The 26,575-nt window shown below is 44.6% G+C and overlaps 1 protein-coding gene across 3 annotated transcripts; it reads left to right on the top strand.

Moving 5' to 3' along the window:
* The first annotated feature begins 3,819 nt into the window (after window positions 1-3,819).
* On the top strand, window positions 3,820-25,209 carry PGF (placental growth factor). Of its 3 annotated transcripts, none has more exons than XM_035108435.3 (7): window positions 3,820-4,270; window positions 7,417-7,459; window positions 12,557-12,753; window positions 13,581-13,657; window positions 16,232-16,261; window positions 16,424-16,492; window positions 23,075-25,209. In XM_035108435.3, exons 1-6 carry the CDS (start codon window positions 4,214-4,216, stop codon window positions 16,482-16,484), a joined length of 465 nt encoding a protein of 154 aa, XP_034964326.1. In that variant the 5' UTR covers window positions 3,820-4,213; the 3' UTR covers window positions 16,485-16,492; window positions 23,075-25,209. The 3 variants fall into 3 exon arrangements, with proteins under 3 accessions (XP_034964326.1, XP_088528432.1, XP_088528421.1); XM_088672306.1 differs by lacking the exon at window positions 23,075-25,209 and adding an exon at window positions 19,714-20,902 and having other exon boundaries at window positions 3,842-4,270; XM_088672295.1 differs by lacking the exon at window positions 3,820-4,270 and adding an exon at window positions 5,677-5,886.
* Window positions 25,210-26,575: the final 1,366 nt, after the last annotated feature.

Below are 26,575 nucleotides of genomic sequence, written 5' to 3'. Positions count from 1 at the left end.
CACAAAGATATAATTCATAAACTAGAACACAAATTGTTACATGGTACACGTAACACAGGTTCCCAACACTCATATTATCTCACAATGTAACGTATTATTGAGAATCAAAGGCCTAGTTAGCAATCCTTGGCCTAGTTAGCAATGCTTATTGCGCATGCGTATTAGATTAGGTAATGACATACGTATTAAATATGAAATGAGATAATGATGAATATTAAAATATTAAATGATGTAATGCTTTATGTGATTGGTTAAATCAAAATCCTTTGTCTGAAATGTTATAAATTCCTGTCCGACCTTTGGGCGGGGTTGCAGTTTTGCGAAAAGATTTGACTGTAACCTTATTACTTTGCAATAAACATAATGGACTCCTAACTCCTCTTGTCTCTGAGTTTCATTGGCTAACTCAGAAGATAAGCATTTTTTGGCTTACAACACCTACCCTGTGGAATTCCCTCCTATTAAATATTAAACATGCGCCATTTTGTTGCCCTTTTGAGGCCTACAAACCACATTCCTCTTCCAACCAGCCTTTTAAGTTAAAATCTTTCCCACTCTGCATCTGAACTAGAATTGTTTTAAAGATGTTTTTAACACTTGTTGTTGGCCAGCTGGCACTCTGTAAGGAGTAAGGGCAGGATATAAACTGAACAAATAAATAATCTGATAACCTAAGCTGTAGTTTATTTAGCTGGTTGTGCATAAACCTGGCACTGTTCTCAGCAGTCTCTAATTACTTCAGCATGTACATGAGGCTTCACTTGCTTGATGAAGCCATCATGTCAACATTTCCCTGCATTTGGATAGCTAATACATCACAGGGAAGACTAGGGCAAATGCCCTATGTGCACCTTGGTATGGTGCAGACCACCAAGGAATTTATCACATCAGAAACAGCATGTTTGAACTAGCTGAATCTCCTTTACAAGCCAAGGTTTCCTCTAGCTGCTCTTGAGGAGGGAACAAGACTGTTAGCATCCAACTTACTCACCCTCAGGCGGAAAATTAAATGTTTTAAACACACAACTCACATACACACATGAAATTTGTGGAATTTAATGCTACGACCACAGGATTGTGAAATTCCAAGCCACAACTGAATTATATACTGTGATAAGTAGCAAACAATGTTTTCGAAGGAAAAGAAAAATACTTTTGAGCCAAGACAACACCTACATCTGTGTTTGCACAGCAGACAGCAACAATGAAACCCTAATCCTGATTTGGCCCTTGTACAAATTCTGTAATAGAGATTATAACTAGCCGTGATGAATATGTTCAAAACGAATTCCGTTTCAAGGCATACTTCCAAGGGCAGCAAACTTGAGGTTCATGCTGACTTCTGAGCGTTTGATTTCTTAATCTTAATGGTGTGTAGCAAAAGAAAAAGAGAGAGGCGCCACGGAGTGAACGAGAAGTAACAGAGATTAAATGGACATTGTAGAGAGTTGTAAAAATTATAGACTGAACCACTTCAGTCTGGTTCCTTTCAATCAATCATCAGGCACTGAGACAGGTTCCTTTCTACAATCTGTTTTCCAATATGGTATATCTTAAACTCTGGAGGGTGTGAAGCTTTCTGAATGATAATGCTTCTACTGCATACAGTAGCAGACTACATCCTAAGGCAGGGGTGGCAAACCACAGTCCCAGGGTCCAAATGTGGCCATCTCTCCATAACTGGTCCTCAGGAATATCCTCAGGCCACACCCCTTCCCAGCACAGCCCCCTGAGTGTTTCTGCCTGGCTGGAATGTGTCCTTGGACTCTTGCTTGACTGAATGGAGGGTAGGGAGAGATATGTCACTGTAAAAGAAAAGCACTTCCTCATGCGGTGCATAATTAAACTCACTCCCATAGGAGGCAACGAGGGCCGCCAACTTAATGGAGGATGAGGCTATCAATAGCTACCTGCCACAATGGCTATGCTCTGCCTGCACTGGCAGAGGCCTTGTGCCTCTGAATGCCAATTGCTGGGAATCACAGGTGGGCAGAGTGCTGCTGCACTCAAGTCCAGCTTGCAGGCAGCCAGAGGCAGATTTAGGGTAGTGCAACCAGTGCGCTGGAAGAAGAAGCATTTTATCATCTGGAGAGGTCACTTCCTGGTTTACATGGAGAAGCTGTTTCCAGTGGATCCCAGCACCAGAAGCACACAGCTGTATTGAGGTGCCCCCTAACAATTTTGGGCCTGGGGCAACTGCCCCTGTGGTCCCCCCATGCTACCCCACTGATGGACGGTGAGCCTGGGAGTGCTGCAGGGTGTCGTAACTATGACATAGTGAATTGAGCAGAATGGAAGGTGGGGGGTACCAAATTTTGGCCTCTCACAGGGCACCGCTGAAATTTGAAAGACCAAAGTCTGCCCCTGTGCAGGCTTCCTAGTCAGTTGCTATGAGAACAGGATGCTGGACTAGATGAGCTGTTGGCCTGCCCCCCCCCCTTACAAGTCTGTAGTTGCCAGGTACTTAAAGGACTGGAGCATAGTTTTTTACACAGATTTGCATAAAATGTGCACATGCTGATTTAGAGGTATAGATACCCAGGAAATTTTAAAGAAAGATTGAAGTTGTAAAAGTTTTGAAGTTTCAAGAAGTTAAAAACTTGAACAAAGTTTTAAAGGGAGGGAGGGCAAGAGATCCAGGGCTCACCACAAATGACCCAGGGCAAGGGATTGTGTTCACTGAACATCTCTCACTGTTCTAAGACATATTACTGAACTCATGGCCAAAGTGGAAGTAATATTATGTGTGATTGAAGTTTGAATGCATTTGTTTGAACACCCTCTTATGGGGGCTAATGGATAATCTAATCCCTGGCACCAGACAGTCTTATTGGTTTGGATGAGAGCTCTATAAAAATGTTATTGAGGTTTTAGCTGCTTGTCCACACACTGGAATCCCCAAATAGCTGCAGCTTCCTAGCATGTGCCCGCAACAGTGATATTTCCATTTATAATAAGGTCAGGGGACTTCAACTCAAACCCAAATTGGGAGGGGCTTCCCAAGGTGTAAAGTGACCCTCAACAGCATCAAGACTGACCTTGGGGGGGATTGCAATATACATTTCTGATACCTTTAATATTTTGAAGAATTTTGTCTGCTTATGAAAACTGAAATTAGCAATTGGGGGTGGCTGGGACTGGGTGCAAGTAATTATCTTTGCCTGGGGCACAAGATAGCCTGGCACTGGGGCACTACACCCATACACAAAGCTGGATGCATGTGCGCCATGGCTGGCAGCATCTTCCTGCCTCATAAACATAAAGATCCGAGATCACTTGTGAACTCCCCCACCCCACAACTCCACGGCCTCCTTCCCCGCCTGTCACTTTCGCACGACGTCGGGGCTGTAAGGCGACAAGGTCAGGCAAGAGGTGTGGTGGAGTCTCCTTCTTTGGAGGTCTTTAAGCAGAGGCTTGACAGGCATATGTCAAGAATGCTTTGATGGTGTTTCCTGCTCGGCAGGGGGTTGGACTGGATGGCCCTTGTGGTCTCTTCCACCTCTATGAGTCTATGTTTCTACGAGCAGCAGACGTTCCTAGCTGCGCCCAGAGACCCGCCCGTCGCTCGGGCGGCGGATGGGCACCGTTTGTCGCCGCCAGGGGCCCGCGCTCGCTCCTCGAGGTGCCCTCGACGACCCTGCGCGCTGGGAGGTTCGGAGGGGCCTTCCCGTCGGAGGTCACGCAGGGCCTTCCCGCTCCACGCTGGCCCATTAGGCAGCCCTGCCCGCAAAGCCAGCGCCCGGAAGCGCCCTCCCGGGGTCCGCGGGGATGCAGCGGGCGGGGCGGGCGCCCGAGGGGGCGGGGAGGAGCCGGCCAACCGCCCGCTTCACGTGGCCCCGGGGCAGCAGGAGGTGCTGCCGAGAGAGCCTAGCTCCGCAGAGCAGCCCGCGGCTGAGCGGAGTCGCCCGGGAGCCGGTCTCTCTACTGTTCGCTCCCTCTCCAGCTCCACTTGGCACCCGGGAAAAAGAGCGCCTGCTTTCCCCGCAGAAGCGCTTCCCCCTGCTGGCGCCCGCCAGGCTCCTCTGGGAAGGAACCACACGCGCTCAGCCAGCCAGCCAGCCAGCCAGGGATCCTACAGGCGCGACGCGGCGGCTCGCCGCCCCACCGCCGTCTATGCTGACCAATGTGCAGTAGGAATCGAGGCATCGCTTCCCGCTCGGAATCGGGACTTGAGACCGGCGCGCGAGAGAAGCGGAGGTAGCCGGCGCCCGCGATGCAGCTCTTCGGGGGCTTCCTGGTGGCTCTCGCCCTGCGGGTGGTGGGCGCGCAGGTGAGCTCTGCAGAAGCCCCTCTGTCCTGGCCCCTGGCAGGTGAGGCTGGGGTGGGGGGGATTCCTGGATCAGCTCCGTTCCATAACAAAGTGCCCAGCGCCGCTTGACTTGTCGCAGTCCTGCTGAGCTTGGGATGGGAAGGCTCGTGGCCGCCCCTTCCCTCCTCATCCCCAGGGGAGCTGGCAAAGAGGTGCCAGAGTGGGTTTGGGGCGGCAGCCGGTTACTGTTCGTGCTGTGCCGTGACTTAAAATGAGAGGAACCGGGCTGCAACCCTGGAATTAGCACGCCCTCTATTCCGGAAGCTTTGTCCCGATCCCAGGTACGTGGAAGACGACTGTGGTTGTTCAGTGACTGAACTCGGCGCCCTCCCCCCGTGCAGCGCTTGAGCGGCGGGGGGTGGGGGAGACGTGAACCCAGGCACAAATTTACACTCTTGAAATTTACACTTCACGGTGTTTAGGGCTTTATTTTAAAACTGGAGGAGGAACTACGGAGGAGGAAAGATATATTATCATCTGGAAGTTTTTAAAATCTCCAAATCTCAGGTGTGTTCTAATTATTTAGTAGTGCGGGGAAAGAAGGCACTCTGTACATGCTCATAGGCACTGCTACCGTCTCCTGGGGTCTCAGGAAGCACCTTGGCACTGAAGTTGGGGGGGGGGGGTTACAAGGCTCAGAGGAATCCTTGATCTGGTGGAACAGGAAGCATAGCCCAGATTCAGGAATGATTTATTGACCCGGTAAATTACCTAAGTGTGTGGCTTCAGTTAGGGGAAAATGTTATGTGTTGTTTTTTAGTTTTGGTTAAAAAAATACATATTAATTACCCTGTTCTTGCAGCCAAGATACTCTTTCTCATCCTTTTCTACCCTTTCTTTTGTGTGAAACTGAAGGTGCTTTCAGTCAGCCTGTTTATTGCGCATTTGTCTTGATTTGTTAGCAGGGAGACTAGATTACGTTGGCTACTTAATGAACATTACTTCTGATTTGTTTGTTAGATTAGATTATTGCACACTTTCTAGTTCATTTCCCAAATCATTTGGGGAAGTGGGTTTCTTAATTGCACAACCTGAATTTGCTGGTATGTGTTTGAATCCCACCTGAAAACAGCAACAATCCCCCAGATTCCCCCCAAAGTGTCCCCAGAGTCCTGTCAGTGAGTGGGTGAGTCTAGAACCAGATTAGCACAGACATTAAAGTGTGCATGTCTTGTGAAGCATTGCCAAAGCCATTTCTGAGGATCTGCGTGTCCTTGCAAGGATACTGCATCCACCACAGTATATTGCTTATCTCTCCTGTGTCAAGTTGCTACACCCAGGTAGACATTTCAGAAGACTGGCACCAAGCCGTGCAGATACGCTCATGGAAGTCAAGGGCACCCAGGCTGAAAGCACCTTAAGGGCTTTCTGAAGTTCTTAGCTGGAATGGAATGCAGGTTGAGTAGGCTTCCTACCTTCCTCCTGGACCACTGGATTGCCCCAATGCCAAGCAGTCCCTATATTCTGGCACAAACAAGCAGAAAAGCCCCTTGGTTAAGATGGATTGCCGTCAAGAGCGGAAGGCCTGGAGAGGATCTGCCCACTTTGCCCAGCATGCTGACCTTGAACATGCCCAGGTGGGCACTAGACTCTAAGAGGAGCAAACGTCAATAATTTCTGACCCAATACTCTTCTTTAGTGCAAACCGTTGGACTAGATGACCCTTGAGGTCCCTTCCAAGTCTACGATTCTATGATTCCATTTATTTGGCCACCTCAAATATTTACTTGCCTCACCCTTTCGAGTAAAAATGTTAAATTTTCTGGAGAGGGAAGTTGTGCACTGCTAGACTGATATCTACTGGCCTGAAATAGAATTGCGGTTTCTGGGCGATATCCAGTGGTAGCCAAACTCAGAGTAGACCCACTGAACAAGGAGAGCACTTCTGTAACTCAGTAACCCAAGGGGCTTGCAAGAGACATGACATCATCAGTAGATTAATCATAGCAGATTGGAAAAGGGCTTCATTTTGAAATGTGAGGAGCTGACTAATGCTTGGCTTGAAGTCACATTCTCTCACTTGCAGTTTCTCTCTCTAATCTGATATACAGTACGTGCAAGTTGATTGGTGTAGCAAAAGCACTTTGTGCATGCTTAGAGGCATATTGTTATTGGGTTGGATACAGGCACAGTTAGTTGAACAAGTTATTCATGAAATAATTCAAGACCCATCCATTTCAGTGGCCAACCTAGCAGAAATAGTTCTTTACTAAAATGTCTACACCACCTCTGTAAAGAAATTCACAGGATAAAAAGAAAATATAAAGAATGATTAAAATACAGGCAAAACAAATAAGCTTAATAAAAAAATACAAGGATGAAAAAGCAGCAATATATTTATTCCCTTCTTGATTATTTTACATCTTCCATGTCTGGGTCTGATTTTACAATACTGTACATTGGTGAGGGAGGCAAAGTAAAGACTGGAGTTGATTTTAACACTGAAGCGATAATATATTTCTATTGTGAACCATCTTCATAGCCATGATAGGAGGAAAGGTGTTATTTAAATCCAGTAATTTGCTGAATAAATGTTTTGGGCTCTGGTATACCCTGGATTCAAGCATATAGAACTGATCCTAGCTGATAAGTGATTGGGAGCTCCTGAGTTGAACCAGTCACAGCTGTGGGGCTTCTTCTTCCCATCAGTCTGTTGCCCTTGCTGTGTCAAACTCTGGATTGTAAATTCCTCAGGGCAGGGACCTGACTTCCTGTTACTTTGTAATACCCAGTGCTGTAGAAATCATAATAAATATAACAGGTGACACATATATTAACCAAGGCTACCATGCACTGCTCGCTTATGAATATGTACAGGATTGCAGAGTTACCAAAGGAGGAAGGAATGAATTTTCTGTACTCTTGAGCCCTGGACTGCAGCATGTGGACAATGTGCCTTTTGACCAAAAACCTCCCTTGTAACATCTTAATCAATTGATCTTATTTTAGAAACTAAAACGCGGCCTTTAAACAAGTTTGAGCACATGAGGATAATCCCACTGTCTTCTGTGCTTTACAGAAATGATCCACACTGAATTGCTAGGGTGTTGCAGGGTGTTGGGAATGCCTGGGGGGAAATGACTTTTCCCTCCCCTTTCTCTCCCTAGAGGCAAGATGTGCTTCTTCAGAACAGCACCACTGAAGTGGCAGGTGAGTGTGAAGCTTGTCCCTCTTTTATGATGTCAAAAGGGCCTCCAAGAAGAACATGTGAATGGAATGGAAGAGACTTGAAGGCTCTATTATGCCATTGTCTTTGTTTTGGCACACCAGGCAGTTGTTCATTGGTTCAGGGATGAAATGAATTTTCTTCATGCTGTCAGTGAGACTTCTAATAGCCAAATTAGCCATGATATTTAATGTGTCTTTGTATTTAATGTGCAGATAAAATGCAAATAGAAGCTGCTGGGGGTGGGGGAGAGCTGATAATTATTGGGATCACAGCAGGTGGGCTGGGTGGGAGATTAACCCTTTCCTCTGCTTAGAAAACTCCACCTTCTGAAGCTGGCGTTTGCACTGGCAGGAAATCCTCTGTTGGGCTCTGTTTAGGATTTCCTCCCAATGCTACCACAACTTTCAGAGGAGAAAGAGAGATTTTCCTCAGGACTGCAGTAAGAGATGAAAGGGTTAAATCCTCTCCATCATGATAATTATTAGCATTTTTAAAGTCTGCATTAAAAGCAAAGGCACATTTAATGGCACATCTAATTTGGCATTTAGCCTATAATGAAGCCTAAGCATATGCAAATTGAATAATTACACATTCTTTCCCTGATTCCCCCTGTCTTCCCTTCCTCTCTCTTTTCATTGTGTCAAATTTTAGATTGTGAGACCCTTGGGGCAGGGACCTTGACCTTTTGTGCTCCTCGTGCATACCAACGGGACTCTATAAGTAAATACTGTACAGTATTATTAGTAGCATCAGCAGCAGTGGTGATGGTGGTACTCTAACACTCTCCCAATCTTTCTGAGCACAGAAAAATTCCAGAGGTGCAGTGCTTACTTTGGTTTTCATTGGAAGGTGGTCACTGGAGGCTTATGGTGCTTTGCAACATAGGAGTTTATTTTCGGATATACAGGTTGAGCCTAGGTGGAGGCACACAGCATGAAATCATCCACTCTCACTGCCCCGTCCCTAGTCAGATCTGCACAGCTTGTAGAGCCAAGATTTCAGCTGTCTCCCTCTTTGTTTGTATCTCACTCAAATATCTGTATCTCACTCAAATATTGCAGTCAGACAGAGGCAACGAGCTTCCCCTGCCCTTTGTCTGCACAGGGATGGGGTGGTGGTGTCAGCAAGTCTTATTCAACCATCTCCTAGTCTTCCTGAGCCATTTACTTACACTTTTCCTACCGTAACAGAGCATGTGCCTGGCAACTTTGCCACGTGCCGTTAAAGAACATGTGGAGACTTTTTGGGGTTGCATTTACCCTCTCCCAATCTTACAACAGTTTCACACAGTTTTCAACATCTGTGATACATTGTGAAGGAGATGGGTAAGATTGTGGTTCTGGATTTATGTCCTTTCCCCATGTGATCATATTATATTTGAAATTAAAGGCCTGTGATGTTCTGACTTCCTTCTGATCTAAAGCCAAGCATTTCCAGTCTTGCTTATTGAAAGAAAGGATGGGAGGCTGGAAGCTTCCGCCAAGCGCATGAAATGGTGTTATAACCAGCACTGACTTAAGTCAGAGACTCTGCTGGATAAATCAGACTTCCCTGTGACTTCCAAACACACCATTTTCCTGGCAAGGAGATGTCAAAGTACTGGCTGAGAAACTGAGATGTTTTCTGCAAAACCACTGAGCCTAGACGTTTCCGCCAATGGGATTAATAACACTCTTAGGAAAGATGCTTTTCAAAAGGCTTGCACCGACAACATGGGGTGTCCTTGCCCTGCAGTCTGCCTTACTCCGGAAATGGTGGTAAAGGAGCAGTTAGGAGTTGTTAGGAGACCCCTGTCCCCCTCACATAGCTACAATTCCCAGAGTAGCTTAACTGGCAAACCCTCTTCCCAGGGGACTCTGGGAATTGTCTGCCTGTGAGGGGAATAGGGCTCTCCTTCGCCTAACAACCTTCTGCACTCTTAACAAGCCACAGTTCCCAGGATTCTTTGGGGGAAGCCCTAGCTATTTAAAGCAGCACAATACTGTTTTTAATGGTTAGTGCAGGTGGGGCCTTGTAGACTATGCTGCCTATCAGCCCCAGATACCACAGCCAATGGCGACTGGGGCTGATGGGAGTTGTAGTCCAAAACAACTGGAGAGAACCAGGTTGGCAAAGGCAGATGAATCTGATACAAGGCAGTTTCCTACATCCTTACTGCCCATCAGTTACCTGAAGCAGCCATGTCTCCCATTGTCCATACTCTGTTCTTTCTTTTCATTTTTATACATTTTTGCCAATTTAACTGGTGATACCGTATACCATCTATACATCATTTTCATATAATTCTCTCTCAATAATATACAATCCGTGAATTTTCAAATTTACTTTCCACAGTTTTATCCAATCTTCAGATTGTATATTGTGACCTATGTCTTGTGCCCATTTAATCATTACCAATTTTACTTCTTCATCTTTAGTTTCCCATTCCAAAAGGGAATGCCTTTTTTAAATAGTTTTGAATTTTCTTCTATCACTTCCTTTTGAAATTTGGAAACCGAATATAAAAAGCCTTTCTTATTGTCCTCTTTGAAAATATCCTTTAGCTGTCTATGGTGCAACCAACTTTGGAGATGTTCTTTTATTTATTCATATTCTTTCCGTTTTAGTTTCTCCTCTTGTTCATCCAGTAATTCTCTATATGTTGGCCATTCTCCCTTTTTTCCCAGTGTTTTAAGTGACAATGCTTCAATAAGTGATAACCACCTTGGGTTCTAGTAAGTCTTTATATCTAGTAAGTCTCGGGTTCTAGTAAGTCTTTATATTTTCCCCCACACTTTGAACAATGATCTCCTTATTGTGTGATTGTGGAACCCTTTGTGTATTTTTGATTTCCATACCATAGGTAAGCGTGCCATCCAAACCTGTTATCATGTCCTTCCAGTTCTGTTATTTCCTCCCTTTCTAACTTGATCCAATCACGGATCCATATTAGGGATGCAGCTTCATAGTAAAATTTTAAGTCTGGAAGTGAGAAACTGCCTCTTTCTTTCACATCTGTTAGTATCTTATTTTTTATCCTTTGCTTTTTCCTATTCCAGGCAGATCTTGAGATCTCTCTCTGCCATTCTTTGAAACATGTATTCCCTGTTATCACTGGAATAGTTCGGAAGAGAAATAACATCCCTGGAAGTACATTCATTTTTATAGTTGCAATTCTTCCCATTAAAGAGAGATTAATCCTATTCCATATTTCCATATTTCTTTTAATTTCATGCCAAGTTTTTTCCCATAATTATCTTTAGAAATGTTTATATTTTTTGTTGTTATCTACACTCCTGGATACTTTACTTTTTTGTATACTTCTATCCCTACCATCTCTATTATTTCTTTCCTTTCGGATTCTTTAAGGTTTTTTAATAGCAATTTAGTTTTGCTTTTATTTAATTTAAATCCTGCCACTTGACCAAACTCTTGTATTATATTCATTACTTTTGGGAAAGAATTCTTTGGATCTTCCACAGTTATTATCAAATCATCCGCAAATGCTTTCAATTTATGTTCATTTTTCTTTACTTTTATTCCTACTACTTCTCTATTTCCTCTTATCCTTCTTGTCAGAACTTCCAGTACCAGAACGAACAACAGTGGAGACAATGGACATTCAAAGTAATCCAAAAGAAAAGGAAAAATCACACATATAATAATAATAATAATATACACAATTTAAAGAAAAAAAGAAACCTGGTAGCTATCACAGTCCACAGATAGTGTTGCATTGTTCCCTTGATTATGGTCTGGTGCTTTCAAAGTCTCTGGTCGTATATAATAATCAACAATGTATATTGTAGTCCAAAATGTTCCCACTATTATTTAAAATCCATTATTTTCCAGACGTAAATTAATTTTGCAATCCAAATTGTAAATTAATTTTGTAATCCAAATTGTATTTGTAATCTGAATGGTATTTATAATCCAATATGTAATGTTCTCCTCAGTTTATATTCCAATGTACAGCCCTGCTCATGTAAAGCTTTTTCCCTTCCTGCTCTCCCAGGCACTTCTCCTCCCTGAGATTTCTCCCAGTTATGGAAAGGTGTTCCCCTGTTGAGCTTTGGTAGGATTTGCCAAGATCCAGGATCCTTTAAAATTTATTTGAAATTTTCCCAATCCTTTAATCACTTTCATTCATGGAAACAGCTTCGCCATTCATAAAAAAAAAACACCCTCCACTCCATTCATGTACAGTCATACCTCGGTTTAAGTACGTTTCGGTTTGAGTACTTTCAGATTAATCCCCTTTCCATTACTTTCAATGGGAAGGTTTGCTTCAGGTTAAGTATGCTTCAGTTTAAGTACTCCACGGACCGTCTGGAACAGATTAATCCACTTTCCATTATTTTCAATGGGAAAGTTCGCTTCAGGTTAAGTACGCTTCAGGTTAAGTACAGACTTTCGGAACCAATTGTGTACTTAAACCAAGGTACCACTGTATCCTCCTTTTAAAAGTTCAAAGAGCAACAGTTCATTTCTTTAGATCCGACAAAGAGATGGGTTGCTAATAAGTAACTAAGTGCAGTTTTAAAAAGTAGCAAAAGACTGATGTGTCTCCGAATGTGAATCCCATCCACAAGTCTATACTGCAGAATCTGTCCTTCGAAAAAAAAGGAAGTTGACTTCCTTTTTAAATTCCGTCTTTCCCAAATTCAATTTTAATCCAATAATTTTATGTTTTTAAAGTCCAATAATCTTGGCAATAAATACCTTATTTAGAAAGTCTGCTGCTTCAGGTGGCAATTTGTGGTTTCGGATTTTTAAGCTGCGCTGGAGCCATGGGCAGACTCAAGCTGCTTCTCTCGCCCCCCACCCCCCCGCTCGCTGCCGATGCAGCGACGAGGCTCCGCGAGCACAGCAGGTCTCTTCTAGCCTGGCTGGTCCCCTCAAGACCCCAGTTGTCCATGGGACTTTTTAGGGGGGGTGTCTAACCCTGGCACGCACCCCTATTGCTTAGAAATCCCGGCAGCAGTCGTCTCTTAATCGGACGACCCGCTCTGCGCCGCCATTTCCCTCCACAGTCAAACCGGAAGCCCCGTTGTCCATACTCTGAACCTGTCACCCCAAATCTTTTGTATCTTCTTCAGTTGTCTCCTTTCATGACGTTTGGAACCGCAGCTCCTGCCAGCCATTGGAGAAGCTCGTTGATGTCGTATCCGAGTACCCCAGTGAAGTAGAGCATGTGTTCAGCCCTTCCTGTGTCTTCTTGCAGCGCTGCAGCGGGTGCTGCGGAGACGAGAGGCTCCAGTGCGTCCCGACGGAGGTAGCCAACGTCACCATGCAGGTGAAGAGGTTGGACTTTGTGGTGCTTGGTTCCCAGGTGTTTGCCCATGCATTTGTTAGGAATATATCCTGTGTCAGGCCATTGGCCCATCTAGCTCATTATTGTCTACACCAACACTTTCCAAACTTGGTTCTTCAGCTGTTTTTGGACTGCACAACTCCCATCATCCCTAGCTAGCAGGACCAGTGGTCAGCGATGGTAGGAATTGTAGCCCCAAAACAGCTAGAGACCCAAGTTTGGGAGACACTGGTCTACTTTGACTGGCAGCAGCTCCCCAGGATTTCAGACAGGGCACTGTCCCAGTTCTACCTGGACATGCTGGGGATTGAACCTGGAGCCTTCTGCATTAAAAGCTGATGTTTTTACCCCTGAGCCACAGCCCTTCCCCATAGTGGTCAGCACTGCTTTGTTTCACATCTTCTGTGAACAGCTGGGTAACTGAAGCTCAATGGATTCCTGTGATTCCTAGCAACTGGTATTCGGGGACACAATGCCTCTGGCAGTGCAGGTGGAACATAGCCATCATGGTTGGTAGCCATCAATAGCCCCTCTCCGTGGATTTGTCCAATCTTCTTTTAAACCCATCCTGTGGCAGTGAGTTCCATAGTTTAACTATATGCTGTGTGAAGAAGTACTTTCTTTGGTCTGCCCTGAATCTTCCAACATTTCTCTTCGTTGGGTGTCCACAGCTTCTAGTGGACATCCTTTCTCTATGCACTTTCTCCATGCTAGGCATAATTATGTAAATTTCTATCATGCCACCTCTTGCTTGCCCATTCTCTTAAGTCCCAAATGCTCTGAGAGTTTCATAGGTTTCACCCTTACAGCTCCTGAAGGTGAATTCAGAAGAACAAGTGCCCTATGTGGAGCTGTCCTTTGTGGAGCATAGGAAATGTGTATGCAGGTATGTGTCTTCATGATGGCATTTTTCTATTTTTAAAAAAATTACATTTATATACCACCTTTTCTTTTAAGGAGCTCAAAGTGGTGTGCATGGTTCTCCCCCTCCCCATTTCATCTTCACAACAACCCTGTGAGGTAGGTTAGGCTAAGAGATGGTAACCGGCCTAAGGTCACCCCATGAGCTTCTTGGCTGAGTGGGGATTCGAACCCTGGTTTGTGGTTTCCCAGGTCCTGGTCCAACACTCTAACCATTACACCACACTGGCTCTTATGGGTATCCAGTGCCTCACAGGAGTCAAGTAATCCCTGGAAGGAGAGGGAACGATGTGGGGTAGGGAGACCCCTTAAGCCCCTCTTTTTGACTCCTCCTAAATTTAGCCTTCAAAAAACAGCAGCCAAGGGAGCCAGCAGAAATATTAAAAATGTAACCTGAGCTGAACTGGGGCAGGTGTTCTCAGTTCTTGTCATGGTGAGCCACAATGGGATGTATTTGGGACTGTGGGGGTGTGTGTGCAAGGGAACTGTATTCTCTGCAGTTAAGTCCACTACACCTCCTCCCAGTCCCAAAATGAAAAGTAGCACAGTGACTTTTAGCGTGTTCCTTGACACCCCAGGCTTGGAGTGTTCCTTCTGCACATTTAGATTAGCAGGATCAAATTCCAGCTTTCCCCCAGGGGTTAGATTGTTGACACCCAGCCCTCCTCAGCAGGAAACAGTTGTTCTTCCACCATTTGCTCTGTTCCAGGAACTCCATGCACAATTCTCACCCTGATTGACTAGGGAAAAAAATCGGATTTGTTGGCTACAAGGCTGCTGGAGTAACTGAATCTCCTCAAGTCTGTCATGCCTTAAGCTGGCCAGACTAAAGGCAAGACTGTCCTAGCCAGCACACAATGGCTTGGGGGTGGGGAATCCTGACCGTCCGTATGTTATCTGTGTTAAAAAGTATACTAATGAAATGTTGTTCTCAACAATTCACAGTCTGTGTCAGAAAAAGCTGGATCCTGTGGTCAATGCAATTATATATCATTGCTCATACTTTTTTCACAATTCTGCAGTGTTTGCATTTTGCGCAATTTAATTGGTTTTACTAGTCACAGGGAGGAGCAGGAACAGTCCAGGTCACCCTTGATCATGAAGGTTTCAGCAGATGTTGGTCATATTCTTTCAACTCTATCTTCACAGTCATAAGCAGGGGGGTAGGAAGATAGGGGCGGTGGGGGCGGGGAGCCGCGATGGAGCCCCTTGGAAAACATGCACCCGCCCCTGCGCACGGTGCACCCCGCCCCCAGAACGTGCGCCACATCCCTGGGGGCAGCCTGCTCTCCGCCCCCGGTGGCGGAGCATGAAGCTCCACCCCTGGTCATAAGGACTAGAAACTTAAAAAAAAAATACAGAAAGGAACCTAAAATTCTTATGAGCCAAGCTGAACATTCAGTGGCATATTCTACATGATTTCCAGGCACCAGTGGAATTGCAGCACATACACAGCCCTGGGGGTGCCCTACATGCCTGGTGCTTAATGAGCCAGCAACACAACCAAGTGACAAAATGTGACAGAAGTAGCAGCTGTTCCAACTCAGCTGTCCATTCATGGCCCTTGGGGTCTTTATAGGAACCTCGTTTTACCAAAAGGAACCAAGAAGCAGCCCCTATTGCTTGCAGCACAGGCACACACAGCATCGTACAATCCTTCACTTCCAGCTAGTGTCCTTGCTCTCACAAGCAGAGACAAAACAAAAACTACCTTTCCAAGATAATTATTCCTTAGCTTAATCAGTGAATTGCCGGTGGAATAACAAGCCAGGCCTCTGAAATGCCCAAAATAGGTGGTCTCAGACTGGCAGCGTGGGGAGGCTGATGTGCAACGATGCTGAGAGCATTTCTAACTCCTGTTAGCCACGGCTAATTCTGTTGGTGTACACAACATGTGCTGTAACGGAGGGTGCATTTTTGCACGCCATTGGAAACACGATTTCCCATAGGAATGCATTGAAAACGGAAAAAATCGTAAGTCGAGGCAACCCTATCTAAAAATTCGTAAGTAAAAAATCCCTATCTAAAACCGCCACGGTTTCCCCCCGGATGTTGAGACATTTGTAAGTGCGCAGCCATTACCCCCATTCGTAAGTCAAAAAATTCGGTTGTCGAGTCGTTCATAAGTCGAGGTACCACTGTATTTGAAATTCTATCCCAGCAGACCTTTTCAGTGGGTGCAATTGAATAATGTTGCTTATGAGACTGTTAACAGGATCTCACCTGTGTTTGGTGATCTAAGAAGGGAGACTGGGCCTTGTGCGAGCAAAAGCACAGTGGGCCTGGTTCAGTGATAGACAGTGGGTGTGTTTGTGTGAGGTGGGGTTGGGATCCTTGGCCACTATGAACCATGCCAGGTAGCAGAACATGAGTCTAGAAGCTCTGAATGACTCTGTTCCTTATAAAGAGGAAATCATCACATTTAGGGGGCAAGCCCATCTGTTTTTCTTTGCTATTCCCATCACATTGGATCTCTTAATATCTATGAATGTTGCAGCCCCATACCCTGAAAGTGACAGTCTAACTCTCTTCTCTCTAGGCCTCGGCGAGATGCTGTGAAGTCAGGGAGGTAAGTAGAATTAGCAAGGTTTCTGGACGTTGGTTACTCTCCATGGTGGAGAGGGGTTAGGGCGACCCAATCAGATGGGCGGGGTATAAATAATAAAGTTATTATTATTGGTGTCTCATTTCCCACCTTCTCTTCGGTTTCCTTCCTTCTTTCCTCCTGAAGGAGGAGGAGACCCAAGGGACGCAGCAAGAGGAAGAGGGCAAAGCAGAGACCCAAAGATTGATCCTCTAGGTGAGTGTTTATACCAGGGAATGGTGGGAAGAATAATTCTTCAAGTTATGGTTTAGCTGTAGACATTTTCTTCCAGAACTAAAAACATACCAGTATTCTAAATATCTGTACAGATTACACACACACACACACACACACACACACACACACACACTCACACACACTGCATGTTTGCCAGTGTAATAATCTTCTCCCTGGCTGTGGGTTGTTTTGGCGATGACACTCTCAGGTTCTAGGGCAGGCATAGGCAACCTTGAGTCGCCATATGTTTTGGAACTACAACTCCCATGATCCCTGACCACTGGCCCTGTTAGCTAGGGATCATGGGAGTTGTAGTTCCAAAACATCTGGCGAGCCAAGGTTGTCTATGCCTGTTCTAGGGCCACAGAATTGCGACCTCCATTGTTCCACCTATCATAAATGTTTCTGAGATGCATTTGTTTCGTTTTATATACCACCTTTTCCTTCAATGAGCTGCACGTGGTTCTCCAGCTCCCCATTTCATATTCACAACAACCCTGTGAGGCAGGTTAGGGTGAGAGACAGTGGCTGGCCCAAGGTCCCCCAGTGAGCTTCAACACTGACAGAGGAAGCCAGAGTAAACAGTAATCTGGGCAATTTCACATGACAAGTTGTTAGAACTTGAAGCTGCACATGCACACAGGTTTTGCACAGTGCCCACACAATGTCGTCCTCTTCAAAATGCTGTCCTGTGTTATTTTCCCATTTCATATGGATTTACAGTTTATGCAGAAAATCTGATAAATTAAAGAAAGAAATCTCGCAGAATGCATGAATCCAGATTAAAAGGGGGGGAGGAATGGGATGGCATTTTTAAGGGTGGACACTGCAAAAACCTTATATGCATGAGCAGCACTGAGCCTGTGGGAAACCACCATCTTGAAACACCCCATAACCCAAAAGGAAAAGTCCATGATAAATTGCACTTTTTAATCCCATTGAAATCAATGAAGTTTAATTTGCCCCCCTTGATTTCAACAGGACTTGAGTAGCATCCAACCCACCACCTTCAACCAAATTTCCAGCAATGAGGGGGTTGAGGATGCATTTCTATGGGCTTTGCAGTGATAGGCCCCTCACGATTCCCCTGGCCCAAAGATTTTCCTCCTTGCCAACCTCACCAATTGGTCAGGGCAGAAGAATTTTTTTTATTCACGACTAAAACTTTCGCTGACAGATTACAGTCAATCATCCATTAAAGGTTGCACCCCTAATTAAAATGCATTTAACTTGCTGTGTTTCTTTTTAAAGCTCACCATTAAAAAAAACCTTCCCATTTAAGGACTTGAGATCAAAAATAGCAAATACCAAGGCCTTGAATAGCTGGTTTGCCTTTTGTTGTCCAGAAAGTAAACTTTAACCTTTCAGGGGGGGGGGAAAGTGAAACTATTGTTTATTTGAGCAGATTAGAGCCCTTATCTCCAGGGAAAGGGAGGATTTAAGTGGGGCAAATTTTCCATTATACCTTGTAGATGAGAGCACATATGGTGTTTCTGTGGATTGTAGCTGAAGGTGCAACTTTGCCTTTTCCAGTTTATGGAAATCCATATCCTTTTAGACTCCATCCAACTTTCTTGCCTAAAAGAAGAAGAAGAAGAAATGCTTTACAGAAAAGTAATGCCTAATAAAAACAGCACTTAACAGTTAAAGGCCTTAGGTTTCCTCTAACTAAGCCATTCTCAAGAGTACACCCATTGAAATCAGTGGACTAAAACTAGTCCCATCCATTGGGTTCAGTAGGTTTACTCTTAATTTGATTTATCTGGATACAACCCTTAGTCTAGATGGAGAAACTAAGGTATATTTGGTGGCAATATTTTTGTTTGCTTAAGTGCAGGTTTAAGGCATAAGGGCCAGGAACCAAAGATCAACTTTAGATGTGCTCTGGGCAGTGGGGTGGGGAAGAGGGAAATTAGACACTGAGAACTGAAACCAGACAGAGGAATAAAGAACCCTGTGCTGTTGAAAGGTAAGTGGGATAATTTCTTATATTACTGGGGAAGGATTTTCAGTGATAACATTTATGCATATTTACTCATAAGTAAGGATCACTGAATTCAGAGGTTAGCCTGGTGACTAGTACAGTGCCTAGGCATGCTCTACTCAGAAGTACAGTGACTATCACTGAGGCCAAGGGTAAGCCATAGTGAGTTCAAGTGAAGCCTCTGGAAGCTCCCCCTGCTATAACAGGCATGTCAAATAAACCCCCAGGAGCTGAATATGAAAGAGAGGTGTGCATGTGTATGCAAATGGGTGCCGAACCAAGTCTTTGGGGTGAAAGAAAGCCTAGTTTCTCCCCTGGCTCTAGGGCTTGAGCAAGTGCAATGAGTTGTTATATATATATCTGTGCCTCACCTTCCTTCCCAGCTGGATTGTGGTAAGAATTCACTTCTGCACCACTTTATTTGTTACCCAGGTGAAGGTCACATCTACACTATGCCTTTAAAGCACATATAAAGGTCATGGCTCCCCACGCACTATCCACACACACACACACACACACAGTGGTACCTCGCAAGACGAATGCCTCGCAAGACGAAAAACTCGCAAGATGAAAGGGGTTCGCAATTTTTTTGGTGACTCGCAAGACGAATTTTTTTTATGGCCGTGCTTCGCAAGACGAATTTTTTTGGATTTTTTCTTTTGTTCTGGTTTGTTTTAAATCACACAACCGTTAATACCTTCAAGACAAAATTTTCGCAATACAAAATGACTCGCGGAACAAATTAATTTCGTCTTCCAAGGCATCACTGTATATGGAACTGTAGTTTTTAAGGGTTCTAGGAAATGTAGCTCTGTAGGGTATAACCTACAGCTCCCAGGATTTGGGGTGGGGGGAGAGCCAGGACTGTTAAAGAAGTATAAATGTGCTTTAACTGTTTAGTGTGGGTGCAACCTAGGGTTCTGCCATGTGAGTTTACATAGCATTGTTTTTTATCTGCTGCTATTTTCTGTGTTTTTATTGCAATTTGTACATCGCCTTGAGGCGTGTGAGGAAGGAGATTAATTCTTTAATAATTGCTATTAATTAAAATTCTGGATTATCTGCATCGGTCTAAACGGTTTTTAAAATAAAGCATGGGAGTCTGTGTTAGAAGTTTAAAAATCTCATTGCACGTGACCCTTATGCCTTAACCCTGCACATTTTCTCAAAAATAAAATAAAATCTATTTCTCTAACATGCATGCTCTCTCACACAGAGATTTTCCAAAGATCTCCATTTCCAAAGAAGGTTGTCATGTGGCATGTGGGGCTGTTACTCAAGAAACACAAGCTGAAAGCCCCCTAACAGCCAAGACCAGGACAACTAAAACAACTGGCATTATCTTTGTGGCATTTAGTCAGATTTTAAAGAGGTTCCTCAGGAGACATGCTTAATCCCACGTAATGTGTGGCCTGTTCTGGGAACTTGGAAGCTGGATTCTAGTGAGAAATGTGATCATTACATGAAAGAACTTGGGTGTGGGCTTAGCCACCCGGGAGGCTGCTGGTGTTGCCAAGCCCTATGTGATCATCGACTTCAGTGGGGATATTATAACCATCATACAGAGAGCGGTTTAAGGAACACACAGTTTTCCATCTAAGAGTTTGATAAGACCACAGCAGATGGCAGAGTGTATTGTGACATTCAGGGCTGATTTCCTGAGAGCTCACTGGAAGGACAGATCGTGAAGCTGAGGCTCCAATACTTTGGCCACCTCATGAGAAGAGTAGACTCCCTGGAAAAGACCCTGATGTTGGGAAAGACTGAGGGCACAAGGAGAAGGGGACGACAGAGGACAAGATGGTTGGACAGTGTTCTCGAAGCTACGAACATGAGTTTGACCAAACTGCGGGAGGCAGTGCAAGACAGGAGTGCCTGGCGTGCTATGGTCCATGGGATCACGAAGAGTCGGACACGACTAAACGACTAAACAACAACAATTGTGACATTAGACCAGGCATCCCCAAACTTCGGCCCTCCAGATGTTTTGGACTACAATTCCCATCTTCCCCAACCACTGGTCCTGTTAGCTAGGGATCATGGGAGTTGTAGGCCAAAACATCTGGAGGGCCACAGTTTGGGGATGCCTGCATTAGACAATGACTCATATAGGCCCCATCAAAGTGGCTTTCAGCCTATGTGCAGATCCCTTTGGGAAGCAGACCTCACAGGCCAGAATGCACCCTCAGGCCATACCTGGACTGTACATTTAAAGCACTTTAAACAGCCCTGGTTTTTCCCAAAGAATCCTGGGAGTTGTAGTTAGGGGTGCTAAAAGCTGTTGGGGGCCCCTATCCTCTTCACAGACCTACAATTCTCAGAGTTGCCTGGGAAGAGGGATTGATTGTTAATCCTTGAACTCCTGGAAGGAAAAGCAAGATATAGATATACAACAAGGAACACACATGTCAGAGTCACAAGTCTCAGCAAAACACATTTTGCCAACCTTGATAAAATATTATTATGTCAAAGTACAGTAAATAGGAATATTATCTTGCAGCAGTTACAAGGTGTTTATTTCATGGTTGTATTTGCATATTCATTTTGTATTTCTTATTTTTGTTTTATAGTTGCTGTATATTACTAAATAACAGCCCAGTGATGACAAACAGATCAGTAGGGGCTGCATGGGGGACATGGCAATTTAGAGGAGAAGGGGGCGGGGAAGTAAAGGAAACTTCATTTATTTCAGGGGATTTACTTGCAAGCCAAACACACCAAGCCCAGTCAGTTCTGCTTTACTTTGTAAAGGCAGCACACTTGGAGAGTGAATAAAATAGTGTGGATGCAAGGAATGTACTTAAGCAAACATACCCCAGGGTTCTACACCATTCATGAGCTCTTGGGCTCATGTTCTCCCTGGTTTCCCACAGGCATCTGTTTGCGCCCGCTGTTAGAAAAATATGCTGGTCTAGTTGGGTCATTGGCCTAATCCAGCAGGTCGTTCTTATGTATTCAGCTTCTCTTGCTTTATCTGCTACTCTGGGTGGGGTCCCTCCTGAGTCTCAGATGGGGGTGGTCAATAGTTCTTCCTCTGATTGCTTAGCAACAGTGATAAACTGATCAAGCACCCTTAGCAACGGTAGTACCAGCCAAGTGCCAAAGTGTTAGAGCTGCCTCCAAGTTTTGTGCTCTAACTTTCTTCAGAAATGTCTGATTGACTTATTTTTTAAAAGCTAAGAGTCTGGGAGCACTGCTTGCATGGGACCTGATACATCTGTGCCCCCTTATTGGCAGCCCTGTACAATGAAATTAATATGACCCTGAAGCAGAGGATGAAACAGCGGATTGGAGCCCCACAAAGCGAAGGCTTTTCTTAAAACAATGAACTGTTGACAGACTAACTCCAAAGCAACCTTGCAGCCAATCTGAAGTCTTGTGGTTATTCAGCAGAGTGGTCACCTTGAGAGAGAATCTATTTAAAACAAAACAACTCAAAATGGAGAAGTTCCTCTATTTGGTGGTCCATGGTTAGCTTTAATCCTTTTTCACAGCACTGTAAACTAAGCAGCTGTCGTTAGACGTGATAAGTTTTACTATACAATGCTTTTTAGGTGTGGCGGCAGTAGTGGATTTGTAATGTTTATGAATTGTCAGAGAGATAGCAGAAATAGGCCACAGTTGGATGCATACTTACTTGGATAAGATGGCTCTTCCTTCTGCATAAACATAGATAGGATGGGCTGCAATGCATTCAGTGAAAAGTGTGTCACATCCTAGAAAAAAACCAAGCGGAGTACCCAAAAGCCCTTTGTCACACAAGTATACAAGTATAAATGTTCTTTTCATGGGATATTTGGATTTTAAGGCTGTTAAATACATTTGACAGCATGGCCTTGTTAGATTCCTAATTTTCTGAAAATTACAAGTATAAATGTTCCTTTTATGGGATATTTGCAGGGCCGTCCTTCCCATTGGGCTGACTGGTGCAGTGCGCCAGGGTGCCTGCCCAGCAGGGGGTGCACCAAGGAGGCACACGGAGCTGCCTCCGCCTCCGCCTCGCCCGCTTCGCTCCTTTCTCTGCCTCCGTAGAGAGAGACCTGGACCTGGGCTTACCTTCCACCCACACACTCCTTCAAGTCACAGCGAGCACAGACAGCGCTGCCCCACAATGCTCCACGGCACCTTATTTGCATGTGACTTGAAGGAGTGTGGGCGGAAGGTAGCCCAGGTCCAGGTTTCCCTCGACGGAGACAGCTTCGCTGCCACTGCCGCCGCCTCGCCTTACAGCCAATCTGAAGCCTTGGCAACTGAGCAGGCGGAGGCAGAGTACAGCTGGCAGTGTCCCTGCCTGTCGCGCCGCGCCCTCCTGCTGCCCGCTGCACCTGGCCCTGCCCGGTGGAGCGTGAGGGGCACCGGAGGGATCATTGCGCCAGGAGGGATCATCGCGCCACGGCTCCCAATACACTTAAGACGGCCCTGGATATTTGGATTTTAAGGCTTTTAAATAGATTTGACAGCATGGCCTTGTTAGATTCCTAATTTTCTGAAAATTACCGCATCCACTTTCCATGCCTGTTAGCACCAGACCCAGCCACCTTCTTGGTGTTCATCCTGTCCCCTTGCTCTCTTTCCAGGTGGGACTTCTGATGAAGGTGGCTGCTTTGTCAGCAGATGGCAGCGCCACAGTGCCTGTATTTATTACTCTGTCCTCTTCAACACTCCCCTACGCACAAGCCCATCGCATATTTGACTGATGAATTCTGGAGGGGCCCATAGCAGTTCAATTACTTTCAAACCATCCTGAGCAAACCAGAAAGAACAAAGGAAACATCACAGCAGGAGCAGATCAAGCCAGTGTGAACAGGAGATGCTAACTGCATACAAGGATTGGGGGCCAGGTGAAGAGAAGAAGCCACACGTTTGCCTAGGTCCTTTCCCTGCCTTCGTATATAGCTAATATTTCACACTGACATCCACAGAATTGGAATCAGAATGGAAGTACAAGCAAAGAGCAGTTGGCCTACCTGGCAGTTACAGCATGAACTTAGAACAAACTGGCCACAAACAGAAGCAGGTGCTTCCTGCTGAATTGTCTGGATGCTACAGTCTGGCTGGGCAGTGAGGTGGCAAAACGGAACAAGTGGTTTGAGCAGAGTGTCATCAACACTTGGCTAAGTCTTTTTGCTTTCCGCCAATTCTGTTGCATCGAAAACGCTCTCTTATCTTGCCAAGGACTCGTGTACCAGAAGAAACTATGCTTTGTCAGCCCGATACATCTAAAATACCCTCTTCCTTGATGAACTAAAGCTGGAAGAGTACTTTGTCAGGTAGCATCTTGGAAGCTGTGGAAAGACTGATTGTGTTCAGAGGCAGCAGGTCCTCTTCTGAAGAAACCTCCAGCACGTTACTCACAAAGGCGAGGAGCCAAGGGAATCATGAGGTTGGAGAGAGAGCCTATGCAGAGCTCAAGTTGCTGTGGGTTTAGTGCGCAAATATCATCTTTTACTGCATAAGTAATTGGTTTATCGAAAAACTAGTGCTGGAAAATACACAATAGAGGGAGTATCCCCCAAATCTAAAGGTTCATGTATCTGTAAAGCGCACATAGTCACTTTTCCCAACAAAATTGTAGCAGAATCCCGTGCTTGGCAAATCTGTCTTGTGCTGCTGTGTATCATTTGCATCCGTATTGTAACAGAATTAACTATGCAGGGTTTTGTTGATAGAGCTGGTTTTGTGGTGGTTGGAAAAGACAGCCACAAGGTATGGGAGTGGACGGTGCCACTCCAGCTCTATCCTGCTTTCCACCCACCTCTCCGCTAAATTGTGTCGCATCTAACAGCCGGCTATGTCATCTCAATGCCAATGGCACTTTTGGGAATGGGGGCTGTTGCTGGTTTATTAGCACTATTGTATCTCATTGCACAAAGTCAGTTTGCAGTCCTATTGGAAAGGGTTGCAAAATGTAAGTAACTGTAGCCTGGCTGCATAACAATAGCCGAACTCTGAACGAATAATTGTAAAGCAATAGGCATTCTAAATTAGCTCTCACTGTTTGATGAAATATCGGTGTCGTCGTGTCATTTTAGGGTGCATAATGTTGCCCATCTATAAATCAGTGCTGCTGAGTATCAGTATTAGATTGTAAAAGTGATGGCTAAGCGATGAGGTGGTGCATGACAAATTAGTTTGAAGAACCACATGAGAGTGCCTTATTTATCCTTTTGAAGAAGAAGAAGAAGAAGAAGAAGAAGAAGAAGAAGAAGAAGAAGAATTGACCACTTGTAGTTTCAAATATGGATAACAATGCATTTCGACATGCAGCACCTCTGTTCTCCAGAATGCCATGGGACGTGACATATAGATGTTCAAAGTGATCTAGACAAAACTGTGCAAAATAACAGTAGCTGTTAATCAGGATAGGACATGCACCCTCATGCGGTGATTGTGCAAGAATCTACAATTGCTAGAGGTTCATAGGGAAAACAAGAAAAGAAATATTCCCCAATGTTCTCAGCATTTGTAAATTCTCACAATATCCAATACAGGCTTCTGCTGGATACAGGACTAGAAGCACCATTTATATGACCCAGTGGATTTGCTGTTTCTTGTATATGACAACCTGATCACAATATGGTCTTGATCTTTATCCTGTGGTAGAGTATGATTATGGGGTGTGGTGGGACTTAAGATTCCTGCTTTCTGTTCAGTGCAATGAAACAACATTCCAAATGAATTCTAAATATAATATTGCTATGGTTAAAACACAGCTCTAGATTCTGAAAATATTTTTTTCAGCTCATTCCATTACCTCTTTTGGGGATAAAAACACTCTCCCAAAAAACACTGTCTGCCTTCTGAGGATGTGTGAGGCATTAACTTCCATTGCGATTCATCATTATTGCTGAATCCCTTACCATTGGGTGGGAAAGCATGAGCCAACATGCTGGGCTGTCAAATGAGAGTTTGGAAGAATGAAGTGCTTTGCTCTGTCACATTTATTTTGGGGCAAGTAATTAATCCTCATCTACAAAATGGATATACCGGTAATTGACTACTAGGCTTTCTATACAACAGAGTAGATGTGAAAATTACAACAGAACTGTTGGAATGTTGGTCTATTGTGGCAAGAGGAACCAGATAATTATATTGATATGGTAGCTGAAAGACTCTGTTTAAACACAGTTATTGTCTGCTTTCCTTTAGTATCTTTTTCTTCCAAGACTGCAGACTGGTTATCACAATAAATATGGTGTTTAACTGGAATGCAGTACACCCAAATATATTTGCAAGTGCTCACTAGATGGGTCCAAGCTTGAAAGCAGCCCCTTCATCTATGCTGGGCTTTATAGAGGATACTGTATAATGATTAGGATTTTGGCAACCAAGGATCTATGAAAATGTCCTCTTTTTTGTGTGCTGGCATATTTTGTGAGTTGGCATATTTTTCCCATCTGGATAAGTACTCCGTGTTGTTCTCATTTTAAATCATTTACTCAAGGATACTGAAGCTTCCTCTGCTCAACAATTGCAGCTCTGAATAACATTTCAGTGTCCCACATTAGTGCAGCCGGATAATAACAGCAAGGTCAGTTCCATGAGCTTGCCTAAATCCCTTTGAAAACCATCCAGCTTGGTGGTTATCACTACATCTTGCAGTGAATTCCACATTTTAACCATGTGTTGTATGGTGTACTTTTGTCTGCCCCAAATCTTACATTTTTTCCAGCTTTATTGGGCTCTAGTACTTTGAAAGCAGGAGAAACACACCTGTTTGTCCACTTTATTCACATCACACACAAACCCCACCCCCCAAAACCTAATAAAAATGTGGGGAGAGAGAAATGGGGGGGAGGGGCCTCCTGCGCTGGTGGGTTTCCTACACACATCTGGCTGGCCATTATGAGAACAGGACTGTATTGACCATTGCCCAGGACCCATCAGGCTCTTCAAGGCACAGCCAAAAACATGGGCCATGTGAAATAATGATAAAAGAATACTGTAAACGCTTTTGTCTTTCCAGCAGCTCAGTTCCACACGGAGAGGTTTAGCAGAAACATGGTTTTGACCACCGCCCTGCCCGCCTCCACAAATACACTAGTCTTTTCCCCGCAGGAATTTGGATAGCATGGCAA

Source organism: Zootoca vivipara, chromosome 1, assembly GCF_965207765.1.
Source record: "Zootoca vivipara chromosome 1, rZooViv2.hap1.1, whole genome shotgun sequence".
NCBI lineage: Eukaryota > Metazoa > Chordata > Lepidosauria > Squamata > Lacertidae > Zootoca > Zootoca vivipara.
The sequence above is the reverse complement of the archived record's forward strand: the minus strand, read 5'-3'. Positions and strand labels throughout refer to the sequence as shown.